We start from the raw sequence: 14,274 nt of genomic DNA, 5'->3' as shown, positions 1-14,274 counted from the left end.
CATAAATGAAACGTGACACAGATAGATATGGAAATAATATCTTGATTTGATCATTTCTTGTATTAAAGCACAACCTTCATTGTTGCTTTTAATGAAATACAGAAATGTAATGAGCAATGCCTCCCACCAGGTGTCAGAGGACACATAGCAATGATGATGATTTTCCTTTAAGAAAATTAGGATTTATGAGAAAAGAAAACACAGCGTGATTTGACCTGCGATAGGAGTGAAGAAACAATGCAAGAAGCGTCATATTGATGGATGATTGGACCTTATACACTGAAGTACTTGTGTATAAGGATGTGCATTCATATTGGAACCTACTTCCCCAAGGAGAATGCTCAGGAGTGCAAACGCTGTGGTAACATTTGAGAAATGTGCTCAGGTGCCCGAGTAGCACAGATGCCGTGCTGTGAAACGTACAATTATCAAACATGTTCGGTGAGAACCAAATCCTCTAGTAACATGTATATTGCCATTTGAAGCAATATTGATGCATTATGAAGCTTAAGATGAACAGATGATTGAGAACACTGGAAGCAGAAAACCTGAAACCCATCTACTACAGCTATTTGCATTGAGGATTTTTCCCCAAAAGAAGAATAGACTGAGAACTTAGCGTATTTTCCTGAATGAGAATGGCTGATGACGAGCGTGACAGCTAGTAACATCAAGGTGAGTGATCCTTCAACATGAAGCAACTACTGCTTGGAGAAGGGAGGCATTGCGTGTAACATGATGTGTGTTTCACTCACATGCACGTGAGTGAAAATACGGAAGTATGTGAACAATGAGATGCACCTGGCAGGCTTAAAGCTATGCAATGTAACTTTTGGCCCTCTAGCGGTTACAAAATAAAACTGCATCCATCTTGCAGAAGAACATTGTTTTGGTAATGACGCAAGTTGTGCTTTGGCTCTGCTCCTTTGCACAGATGAATGTGGTATGAGGCACCAGTGTACACATGGATATAGAACATCTTATCAGAGAGAATGGACAAATAAATAATCAAAGAAACATGTAATCTGAGCAGGTAAGTGCCATATCTTTTGCTGTTGTTTTGACATATTGGAAACATTTATATTTTTAAATAAATGATGTTACAAAATGTTGGCAAAGTTCATTAACATTAGACATAACGATCGCTAGTCTGATAAGATCAAATGTTGTAAAACTGCAGGTTATTCTGGCAAAATGCGCTAGTAACTAATTTATAGATTGTCATTGTTACCAACTAGTGGTTTACATCCTTTTAAGACTCACATGTCCTTGGCAAGCCTAGTACTAAAGGATTTATTTATATAAATTATTGCCATAATAAAGAAAAAAACACACGTATGCTAGCAAGTGAAATTATTCATTTCTTGGTTGCTTTTAACTCCTTTCAGATCTCGGAGTTGTCACCACTTCTGAAAAGCCAAGCCGATGTTGATTCTGGATTTATTACGGACACTGTCGCTTTCCCTTTTTGCTTGTAGACTCTGCTCAGTTCTGGATTTCTTTGTTTTTACCACCAGTGATTCCCCGTAAGTTTGCCGTTTTGAATGATCCATGGTCAATAATTTCACATTCGTTGTGACAACAAACATTCAGCTTCACGCTATTCCCACACCATACACGCACTACAGTAGGAAGAACTTATTTCCGCTGTGTACGGATATGACGTGAACACGCACAGGCGAATGATGTATGTATGCAATTTCGTGTGAAATCTGTCCCAACAGCTCTAAAATATAAATCTTTATTATAGGTATATCAAAGTGTATTTGGGTAAAGACATGGTTTGGAAAAAGGATTTTTCTTGCACTCTCTCATTAATAACATTTTGTTATTTAAAAAAAAAAAATAAATTACATAGTGTAGCTTTAAAAAGCAGAGGCTGTATTGTGATTGGATGTGATAACTGATAAATGAATCCCGAGATCTTCCTGCAAGAACTACGCTTACTCCTACATTGTTGTCAATCTTTAGCTCTTAATCTGCCCTTTTCTTCTACTCTTTTTCTGAAAAGGGGCCTTCACACCACTCAAAGCAAATCATTCACCAAACCACACACAGGTGAGAGTGAGAGTGAAAGGAAAAGGTCAACAGATAAAAAAGAAAGAAAAGAGAAACATATGAAGAGGGAGAGGGAAAAGAGCAGGAACCCGCTACAGATGATGAAGTAATAGCCTGTGGAGATGAAAGATGGATTGAGAAAGAAAACAGTACACAGCTTTGAGTCTGTCCCACCATCTGTTTTTGTCCTACAGAGGTATCACTACAGAAGGAAAACCATATTGAAGAGGGAAACCTAGGTGTTCTGCTGCTGCTAAGCCAGACTGTCACAGAGTCCTATATCAAAAATCCATCATGTGTGGAGTGAGCAAAAAAAGCTAAACAAGATGATGAAGAGAGAAGGGACCCTGATGAGCGAGATGAAGGGGTGATTATTCATTCTTCTGTAATGCTAATGATTAGGAGTATACAGACATTTTTAAATATTTACAGGGTAATGTATAATTCAGAATAATGCCATTGGTAGGATATGAAACCGCTCTATAAATTATTGATAGCATGGTGCAGTGATTCCTTTACATTTTTTATTTTTTTTTTGCAAATGCCAGTGGCAAATAGTGGTGCAGCAAGCATTCGCTTGGGGAAATCCAAATTAAATTTTGCAATGTCTGCCAGTGCTGGAGTGATTTGATGATGTGTTTCAATGCTTACCTGAGTAGCGGATACGAAAACCCTTGTGGCTGGAGGTGTGATCAAAGGACCAGTGCAGATAAACCTTGTTTGACGAACTGGTAATACTGAGGGGAGATGAAAAGTTCCCACTCAGAGAAATAAGCAGCGGACTCTGTCTCGAGGGACCTACAGGTAATACCAAAGCAAAGAGTTGTGACACAAGTGCACTACCAGTCAAACGTTTGTATCTTTCTCATGTTCTTAAAAACTAACTAAACTAACTGTATTTCTTTTTTATGGATTAGTTAGACTGGATAATGAAGGAAAAGCAGAACACAAGTTCCCAGCACACATGAGAACTCCTTCAGTGCTGTTTATAAAAACAGCAGAATACTTAGTATGTGCAAAGTTGTTACCTATTCAAAGAATTGTACTTTTAAGAAGCTTAAATATAAAACAGTTTAATTTCTATATATACAAATACACATATACAACAGTTTGTTCCTGTCCTCGAATCTGATTGGACGAGAGATGTTCCATGAGCACTAATGCAATACTATTTCAGAAGTGACATTTTTGAATTACTAACGGAGGCTTGGACACATCATTTGTTTTGAACCAGCAATGGCAGATTCTGATCCGCCATGTAATAAAGTAGTTCCAAGCACAAATGTGTTTTAATGACTGTACTCAGTTTTTCCTAATTTTTTTAAATGTACTTGTGCATTGAACTGTTGTATATAAGCAATATCACACTCGCAATCATGCTATATGGCCCTAAATCAGCACTGCTGTGATTACCTATGACACTCGCCCTGGCCAAATCACAGCAGTGCTGATGTAGGGCCATATAGCATGATTCAGTGTGATATGCTCATATAACAGTTCAATGCATATATATAAAAATTGATCACTGATACTAGTATATATATATATATATATATATATATATATATATATATAAAATACCAACAATATAAAAAAAAATTATAAATAAAATGTCACTACATAATAATCCCTATACATCAAGATTTTTTCTAATATTTTAAAATGCAAAAAAACAACAATAATAAATAATGAATAGGTGTGTCAAAACTTTTGACTGATGTATCCTTATATGTACCTGTATGTGCAGAAATGTACTATATGTTTGACCTATTGTTTAAAATTAATGAATCTAACATGCTCTATGTTGGTGGTATGAAACATCTGCTCTGTAATATACATACAACGAGTTTAAATGAACTCAGCAGCACTTCTCACTTCCTTGGGCAACTGATCATGGCACATATATGTACGTAAATACAAATTTATATTTTTCCACTCCTATCACTTCCTGCCACAACCAGTAGCCTCAAATCTTACAAACTTAAAATTGACATGTTTACAACCAGCAGTCCCACCACCGCTTCATTTCTGTCACAAATTAGTATTTGCATCGCACAGTTAATGCTGAGTGAAAGGGCTCCTTACATAACTGTCACTAACAGTGATTTGGGATCAACTGAACTCTGATTCAGCCCAGAGAGAGCTGTGCGTATTTTAAAGGCTGTTCCAGATGCATTGTTAGTGCCTGGGCCAAGCTGCAGGGCAGTAAAGGGATCTGGTGTGATCTGGCTGGCTTTGGCACATTGAGAACAGCAAAATGTGCTTCATAGTGCCAAGGGAGTTGAAATCGTAATCAGCACTGAGTATGCCGGCTCCCCTTAGGAGAGCTCACACTGCTCCCAGATGACATGCAAATACGCAGAGAAGCATAGGTACTTTGTCAGCCTTGGAAAAAGGTTGTGTAGCACAATCTGATTCAGTGAGACACTGCTATCATTTAAGTCTTATTTTACCCAAAGATTTAGCTATTTTTAACAATTCAGAATGTATGGATTGAAAATGATTATCATTAAGGCGAGGGATAAATAATGCTGTTGGGCTTTCCAATCTTTTATTTTGGATGTTTTCTGAAAGTTTGTTATATTAAACTTTCAGAAAACATCCAAAATAAAAGCCATCACAATATATAAGCATTACATTTAAATGCTTTTTTTCAACACTATTCCCTTATACTTTAACATTAGCAAGCATCTTTTATTGGCCATATTCTTAAATAGCATGTGCTATATCTCATGTTACATAAAAATAAATAAATGATAATCAAATGAAATGCAAAGTGATTTTTTTGGATGACTTTCTTTCTCTCTTTCTTTCTTGCTTGCATGCTTGCTGTCTTAAAAGAGATGACCCTTCTGACCAGTAATCCAGTTTCTGATCCCAGTCTAAATGGGATCACTTTGACCCAGTACAGCCACTGACCTAAGCGTGACACTGAACAGACCCCTGTTGGCTAAAGCAATTTCCTTTGTCTTTTACAAAAGGTGTTGACTGTGTAAAAGCAAGGGTCATCCCTCTTGGCCTCTCTTCAAATGTCTATCTTGTCCAATAAATCAAGGTGGCCTGCAAGCTGTTTGTCAGTAATTGTATTGGAAGGAGAAGAAAATTAGATTTTTGTGACCAGTGTCACTATGATTTTTGTTCCTTGATTTAATCTGATTCAATTGATTATCAACCTGTCACAACAACAACAAATAAATAATGTTAAAATAATGATAATAATAAATATAACAACAACTACAATACTGCTACTGCTGCTGCTACTAATAAGAATAATAATTATTATTATCATCATCACATGATTCACATGAAACACTCCTTAAAATAATTTTGGGATTATTGCGATATTGCCTCTCACCATCATAGATCTCCAGTTCATCAAACTGCCTGCTGGTCTGGAAGTTTTCAACATTGAATGTGATGTTGTAACCCGACTCCACCTTCACCACCCAAGAGCAGGACTCAAAATGCGGGAGGCTGTAGCCAGGTGACTGACTCAGAATTATCCCAGTGGAGGCTGTTAGCACGTCGTTCACTGGACAAGTAACTGTGTAAAGAAAATACAACAGCTATAGTTCAGCAAATATTAATGCAAATAGATCAAGGAAATTAAAGGATTGTCTCTGATTCTCCACATACAAACATCAGATGATTATAGCAATGATACAAAACACTAATGACCAGTACTGACAGACGTGAGGGTGGGTCTCATTTGCTGCTAATAGCAAATTAGTGTTTTTACTTCCAATGGATTTAACAAAAGGTGTGTAATGCATATACACCGATCAGCCACAACATAAAAACCACCTGCCTAATATTGTGTAGGTCACCCTCGTGCCATCAAAACAGCGCCAACCCACATCTCAGAATAGCATTATGAGATTATATTCTTCTCAACACAATTGTACAGAGCGGTTATCTGAGTTACCGTAGACTCTGTCAGCTCGAACCAGTCTGGCCATTCTCTGTTGACCTCTCTCATCAACAAGGCATTTCTGTCCACAGAACTACCACTCACTGGATGTTTTTTGTTTTTGGCAATGTGGCAAAAATTCTTAATTATCTCAAGGAGGAAGCGGGAGATGGCAAATAAAACTCAAAAGGTACTTTTATTTTGTCAAACTAAAAATCTTAAAACTCAAATACTCGCCGCACTGACACATGCATTCTGCCTCGGCTCTCTCCCCTCTGGCAGTCTGGATCACCCTTTAAATCACTCTCCGCTCTCACTATAAACACAAATCAGCAGTTAGAGGTGATCTCCCACATGTTACAACCCTTCCTACATTCACTCTCTCGGCCTCGCTCTCCACAGATGTTGCTTGGCCACACCCCCATCACCACAGGCCCCATCCAGAGTAAAGTCTAGGGACTGTTGTGTGAAAATCTGATCAGCAGATACAAAAATACTCAAACATGCCCGTCTGGCACCAACAATCATGCCATGGTCCAAATCCCTGAGATCACATTTTTCCCCATGCTGATGGTTGATGTGAACATACTGAAGCTCCTGACCCATAACTGATTGATTTTATGCACTGCTGCCACATGATTGGCTGATAAGATAATCTCATTAATTATCAGAATAGTGCCATGGTAACTCAGATAACCACTCTGTACAATTTAAGTGAAAAGAATAGCATATCAGAATGCTATTCTGAAATGCGGGTTGGCACTGTTTTGGCAGCATGTGGGGGACCTACACAATATAAGGCAGGCGGTTTTTGTTGTGGCTGATTGGTGTAAATTTGTTCTTATCATCATACAAGAATGAATGGATCTAGAATGTACAGTACACCGTCTTTATGAGAGAGCCTGATTCCAAAGTTAGTAATTAGCATAATATTCACTTCATATATTCATATACTGTAGATCTCCCTATATATTTAATATATAAATGTAGACATTTCTAAAGATGTGCTCTTGCCTTATATTAAAGCTAAGTGTTTTCAAAACAATCCTAGTCCAGATTGGGTCATAACATACTTCATTTTTGTTTACTCTTATTTTAAGACTTATTTTAGGATAAATTAGCTCTTTAATTAATAATAATAATATAGACCATATCAACTAAACATATTCCATGTTGCATGTTTTCAAGGCCACCAGAAATGTGTGATTATTGCAATGCATGTGGTTTGAATTGTTACTAAATTGTATCCTAAAATTTGAACAATTGTAAGTGAAAAATTATTTATGAATCATGATTTCTGCATGTAAACATACACACAAAGGTTTTATGCATAAATATGTATTCATGCATCATGTGCAATGTATTAACAGTTAGTGAATAAGACCCAGTGCCTGTCCAAACCTTTAACCATAAGAGCATACTCAATTGAATGAGAAATACTTGATGCCAGAGATCCAGAACCATACAGAAGTGTAGCTCAGTTCAATATGCCACTTGCTCTTCAGATGTGATGGAAATGTGGGCGGCCTACAGATCAATACTTGAAGAAACCATTCGACTTCTGTATGTACATGTGTGTTGTGCGTATGCCCAAGGTAAAGGACTGAATGCAAGTCAATGATAACACAAAGCACCCTGGGTAAGCAAGCTGTGATACTGAGAGGGATTGATCACTGTTGCTCACATGGCTGTAAAGCCTGGCTCTCCACTCTCAGCCTACTGCCACATGGCCCCGAAGTCATTGATATTCCTCAAGGGCATGCCATGACATTTTCCCACACTTTTACTTTGAATTATCAGGCTTAATGCAGTGCCCCATCTTGGGCACACAGTTCCAAACTCAGATGCATGTCTCTTATTCTATCTGTTGCTGTCTGCATACAAATTTCAAATCCAAATCCAAATGACATCATAAAAAGGATACACCCTCATCTGACACAATTCTATTACTTTGTCTCATTTCAAAGCATGACGTGGATATGGCTGAAGCTAAACCGGAATCAGTGGAATTGTTATCAAATATTTATGACACTTTCATATATGAAATATAGATTTTCCATTACTTGTCTGGATAAATAAATGCACTGATGCTTCAGAGCTCTACTGGTGTGAACACTTAGGTATATTAAATTGTTATCTGCATGAGATTATTACATTTGGGAGAGAAATTGTTACTCACTTGCTAAGATCATCTCAACTCATGGATCACCTCTGCTTATCTGAATATTGGTGTGGTCTAGAAAAGTAGAGAATTGGTGTGCTAAAACCCTATAAATGATTTTACCCAGTGTAAAAAATATTTCGTTTCTATATTTGGCCTCTTAGTCTCTGTTTAGCATATTAATTGACTAACATTTAAGCCCATGGGTCTGTGCACTGATTATGATGGACATTAATCAAAGCAATAATTGGATGCATGCTGTGCACTGTCCAGCTCTACATGTCAGATTCTTATAATTACTGTATATTCAGCTAAGATTCTCTCAAACATCTACTTTTGGGTTCCCCACAAGAAGAAAGAAAACCATTCAGGTTTGGCATGAGGGTGGATGATGTAAAATAATGCTCATTTTTCGGTGAACTGTCCCTTTAATATGGGTGGTGAAATTAAAACGTGCTGCTTACAATGTGTTGTGTAACATGCCTTAGTGTGGCTTCCATCTGCTTGTTTACATTGAGTGTGCACATAGCTCCATTGGATATTTAGGAATGATATGGCCACCCCTTGCTGTTTTGACATGTTTCATTTATAAGGGTTAAATACAGAGGCTTTGGGACTGGTTACAGTGATCTGAAGTGATGTAAAATTTGAATGCCATTTCATTGGAGGACAAACATGAGTGTATATGAATATCCATTTGAGCCTATCATCACTGCATAAATCATAATGCGTTCAGGTAAAAAATACACCCCCAATAACATACATCTGTGCATCCCAGCTGAAGTGCTCACAAATGACATCCTTTAAAGTGCGTGTGTGGGTGTTACGGTTGTTTATTTGCCGGCACATGCAGCAGTTTGAAAGCTAGCTGTTCACCTATAACACAAACAAAGACAATATATTTATGTTTAAATCAGTTTATATTGCAAGACATAAAATGAACTCTTGGCATCCGTGCACTATAGACACTGAAGGTCTGAGTTGCTTATAGAGCTATTGAGATCTGGGGAGAAGCTCACAATTTAATTCCATTTCTTCCCAAACAAAGCAAGGAAGACCATGACCCTTTAGACAAAATCTCAGACGGAATCCTCATCATCCCAGACCTTTCACTATGGCTAGAAATGGAAATTAACTCCCACGTGTCACCCTTATCCACTGTAATCCACTTTGAAATGGACTGTCATTGTTTGAATGTAAACAACAGTTTTGGTGCCAGATTCTGACAGAAGAGGAGACGGAATGTCAAAAACGTTCCACTTGCAATGACGGCTGAAGATTATCTACTGTAAAAGAGGGGTTGGCATCCAAAGAGGGATTTTCAACTTTAAATGTCACCCTTTGGTAAAAATTCATACATGCTGCAATGAATTGCAAATAGCATCAAGAAAACCCACAAGAATATAAATTAAAAATGTTGATACACAGAATTTATTTCCTGCTGTCAAGAAAAGCATAAATGTCATGCAGCAAATTGTCATATAGGCAATCCAAGCTTGTGTTTTATTTCCCTAACAAATTTGTCACATAATTAAAGACAATATCTTGTCCAATTAAGGGCTCAGATGCTAGTGGAGTTTTGAATACCAGTGAAAGATTAAATCACTGCAAATACGTGAGTCATATTTAGAAACATTTCTCCATGGCACAAGCATGCAAAAACACATTTAAACGTGTCTTACATTAGCGTTGACCACCTTATAGTAAGAAAGAGATGGATTTTAAAATGTGCAAAGGATGGTGGAGGTATGGGGTTGTGACCAGAGCTCAACCAATCATCATATAGAGAAGATGTGCTTGCAGGCAGGATAACAAAACTACATTGATTGAAAGCCAAATACAATCAGATGTTTTTTCAAATACAAATATGATGCTTGTTTGTAAGCTAAATGTCCAAAAAACAATCAGATGTTTTTTTCTAATACACATGGTAGTTTATGATGCCCTCGTAAACTCCCTGTGAAACATGACATCCAGCCGTAGGCACAAAACGATGTGTTAGGAGCCTCTTGTCCAATAGACATCTATCTTTGCTCCATTAAAGTCAATGGACAGGTTTGTGCTAAAGACTCACAATGCAACATGGCTTAAATAGGACTGCATGGGCCACTGCGATTAAAGCATATCACATTAAAGGACAGCACAATAGTTGAAAATATATTCCCAATATATTGTCTTAAAGCAATCACAATTGGCCCACATGCATGTAGTGACATATCTATAATACATACACATGACATAATTATATCATACAGAATATATGAGCATATAAGAGAATATATTTATTATATATACTTTTTTTATATAAATCAACTAGAATACTGAACAAGTTAAATTGCATTGAATTCAGAAAATATTGAGTGATATTAGTTTTAGAAAAAGAAAAGAAAGAAATGTTGAAAGTGGGAACAGGAGAATAAATATAGTTTGGAACTCTTGTTTGTGGTGGAATAACAATCTGCTGTGTATGAATACATGCATGACATGCTGTGTGTCACTGATGAAAGGTGCATTTTATTTGTGTAATAACTTTATTAATGCATAAACAGTGAAACTATACATTTTGAGAAAGAAGTCTAGAATATGCGTGTGCTTAATGAACAGAGATATGCCACATTATTTTGAGATTTTCTTAGCCTCAATTTGCATAATAGCATGTGATTCAGTAGCAATGCAATCTCAGAATTCCCAGATCTATTTTCTCTCTCTGTCTGAGAGTGAGATACACAAATAATGAGAGAGAGAGGCACACAGAGATAGATGACAAAGAGGGCTGTATGCAAAAACTAGTGTGGAGATTTGGGGTAAGTGTTTTTAAATGGGTTGTGTCTCTGCTTGGCTATTGGCTAGATAGCTTGAACATCATAACACTCAGAGAACAGCCAATTTGGAAGGCTAGCATTTAACTTCAGATCAACCTCTATTTAATGCATCTGCATCAGGGTCAGAAATCATCCAAGGCAAAACACCACCAAAACTTGCAAAGTTAAAATACTGCCCCTTAATATCGATGTTAATTTTTGACACTGGTCAACATAAACTGATCCCTTATCAACACTGTATACATGTTAAGCACAGGGTTTATTTGAAAGAGACAGGTAAAGGACCATCATCTTCATCAGTGTGTCAGATTATGTTTGCAGAAGACAGGTTGGGATTACTTGTATCAGAGAAAGACAGAAGAAAGTAGAGATGTTTAATGGAAAGCAGGACATGGCATGATGTATTCAACAAGAGGATGTGACAGATCAGATGTCAGGTACAGAGAGAGCGAGAGAGAGAGAGAGAGAGAGAGAGAGAGAGAGAGAGAGAGAGAGAGAGAGAGAGAGAGAGAGGGGAAGAGAGCGAGATGGGGAGAGACAGAGGGAGAGAGGATGTGATTTAATAGCTGGGTGCCCCTGCAGCCTGGCTATCCTCTGCATCCCAATGAGCTTTTCGCCCCATCTACCCATCACTGTCCTTTCTCTCTTCCCTTTCAATCCCTCTGTTTTTCTCTCTGCATGCTTATTCGCTTTGTCTGTCCAGAGTTGAAGAAATTTAGACTGGACATAGACATTAGACAGGGTAGGAGCTGCATTTAATTTGACACAAATGAAAATTAGTCTGTGAGGGAGAGACATACAGTTTGTTCAATGGGTTGTCCCTTCTTAGGCCAAAAACACACTTGATGCAAGTACGTGCACACACATACAAGTGCTTTGCCAACGCACTGCCAGCGCCAGTACAGTACATAACATACATAACGTGCATTCTTGCAATGTGATCTTAAAAAGAAAGCGTCATTTGGTTGCCCTGTTCCTGACGGCAGCATGCACTAGCGTTTGAAGCCTGCTTAGCATTGCTTACTCTTATTCTCATACATTTGTCTTTTTATCCTTTATCATTTTACTGCATGTTTCGGGTTTCATCTGTGTGTATTTTACCTGTTGCTGCTGGCATCAAGCTCATGTCTGTGTTTGTAGCCTGCTAGCTTTTTTAGCATTGTTATATATCTGCTTTCAGCCTTTAATTCTTAACATCTGCCATTTTTCAGCGTGCATCAGGGTTTACCCCGCATTATTCTCTTATCGCGATTCAACTGTGTGCATTTTCCATGTGCATCCGTTTTATATTTTTATCACTATTAAACTGTGCACATTTTACAGCGTGCACCCATTTTTCTCCTCTGTGTTACACGGATTATTGCATCGATCTCAAAGCACAGCTTATTAAGAACAACCAACAACAAACAATTGCATGGGTAATTCACATACTGTAGATCTCAAACCCTCACTGCTCAGGAACAACCAACAACAACAAAACAATTGCGAGATGGATTAACATTGAGCTCAAACCCTCACCGCTCAGGAACAACCAACAACAACAAACAATTGTGGTAAGTCATGGCATCCGCTCATGTTATATCATCCTGCATTGCATGTCCCATGTTTACAATAGCCTTATCTTCCGTCAGCAGTGAGGGATTCACATGTGATAAATGTAAGGAATTAGTTAAGTTGAAGGAGAAGGTTAATGAGTTAGAGACACACATCCGAGCGCTAGTGGAGGTCAGTGAGAAAGAGAAGCCATTATATACTGCTTTGGATGCGGGCAGTACAGAGAGCAACGCGCACATGTCCCAAGAAACTTTAAAATGGCAGTTATCAAACTGCTTATTAAGAAGCCACAACTTGATCCTGGAGAACTGGCTAATTATAGACCGATTTCAAATCTCCCATTTATGTCGAAAATACAAGAAAAGGTAATATCTTCCCAAATATGTACATTTCTACAGAGAAATAGTATATATGAACAATTTCAGTCAGGATTTAGGCCTCATCACAGTACAGAGACTGCACTTATCAGAGTTACAAATGACTTGTTCTTATCATCTGATCATGGCTGCATTTCTCTTCTGGTACTTTTTGATCATAGTGCTGCATTCAACACGATAGATCACTACATTCTCTTGAATAGGAATAAGAATTATGTTGGCATTTGTGGAGTTGCATTAGCATGGTATAGGTCCTATTTAGCAGATCGCTATCACTTTGTCTTTGTAAATGAGGAATGGCCAAACCAAACAAAAGTAAAGTATGAAGTGCCACAGGGATCGGTTTTAGTGCCTCTGCTTTTCTAATTGTATATGCTTGCCCTGGGAGATATTATCAGAAATCGTGGATAAGTTTACACTGTTATGCCGATGATACCCAGCTTTATATTTCATCAAAACCTGATGAGATTTCACAATTCTCCAAATTAGCAGAGTGTATCAATGAAATAAAAGATTGGATGGCCAGAAATGTCCTTCTACTCAATTTCTACTAAACAGAGGTACTAATTATTGGACCAAAAACCGCTCAAAATTAGCTGCTAAAATATAAAGCTGAAAAACTAATTCATGTGTTCATGATGTCAAGACTAGATTATTGTAATGCATTACTGAGAGGATTTCTAGCAAGATCAATAAATAAATTTCAATTGGAATGCAGCAGCCAGAGTGCTGATGAGAACCAAGAAATATAATCATATTTGCCCCATTTTATCATTGTAACATTGGCTACCTGTTAAAATTTTGTTTACTAAAATTAGTAAAGTTCTGTTAACTACATACAAAGCTTTGAATGGTTCGAAAGATGCAGACACACTCACGCAGTTTAAGTCTAGACTAAAGACTCATCTATTTAGCCAGGCATACACCTAATTTATCCTTCATCTCACAATTAGGCTGCTTTAGTTATGTCTGCCAGAACCCGAAACAGTGATCATGATCTATAACTCTGCAATAAATTGAATGGCATCTATGCTAATATTATTTTATTTGTTTCCCTGTCTGGACTCCTATTCTGAGGTCACCAGAACCGGCTGGATCCAGCTCCATTCCTGCTTCGTTTTGGACTCCATTACTACGTGTCACTGAATGATGATGACTATTAGCAGCCGGTGCCAGCCAAACATCACTTCGGTCTATTATGATGGACTTCAGAGTATGAACTGATGCCAACTCCAACAGTAAGACATGGGATACTTCATATACCATTGCCTGAACTTTGGACTTTGGACAGACCTCACCGAAATTACCGGCCAGGTTGAACTGCGATGCACCTAACTGATCTCTGCCTGCATCATGTCGGTCTAATGATGGACTACACGCTTGACTATCAGT

General features: G+C 37.8%; 1 protein-coding gene across 1 annotated transcript in view; it reads right to left on the bottom strand.

Moving 5' to 3' along the window:
- LOC127650708 (CUB and sushi domain-containing protein 2-like) overlaps positions 1 to 14,274 on the bottom strand; it is a 467,844-nt gene that overhangs the window by 42,593 nt on the left and 410,977 nt on the right. The window contains exons 49-50 of the mRNA XM_052136305.1: positions 5,414 to 5,602; positions 2,710 to 2,856 (exon numbers count right to left, since the gene is read on the bottom strand). Coding sequence (XP_051992265.1) covers positions 2,710 to 2,856; positions 5,414 to 5,602 — 336 coding nt within the window. The remainder of the gene's footprint in view (positions 1 to 2,709; positions 2,857 to 5,413; positions 5,603 to 14,274) is intronic.

Source organism: Xyrauchen texanus, chromosome 10 (assembly GCF_025860055.1).
Source record: "Xyrauchen texanus isolate HMW12.3.18 chromosome 10, RBS_HiC_50CHRs, whole genome shotgun sequence".
NCBI lineage: Eukaryota > Metazoa > Chordata > Actinopteri > Cypriniformes > Catostomidae > Xyrauchen > Xyrauchen texanus.
The sequence above is the reverse complement of the archived record's forward strand: the minus strand, read 5'-3'. Positions and strand labels throughout refer to the sequence as shown.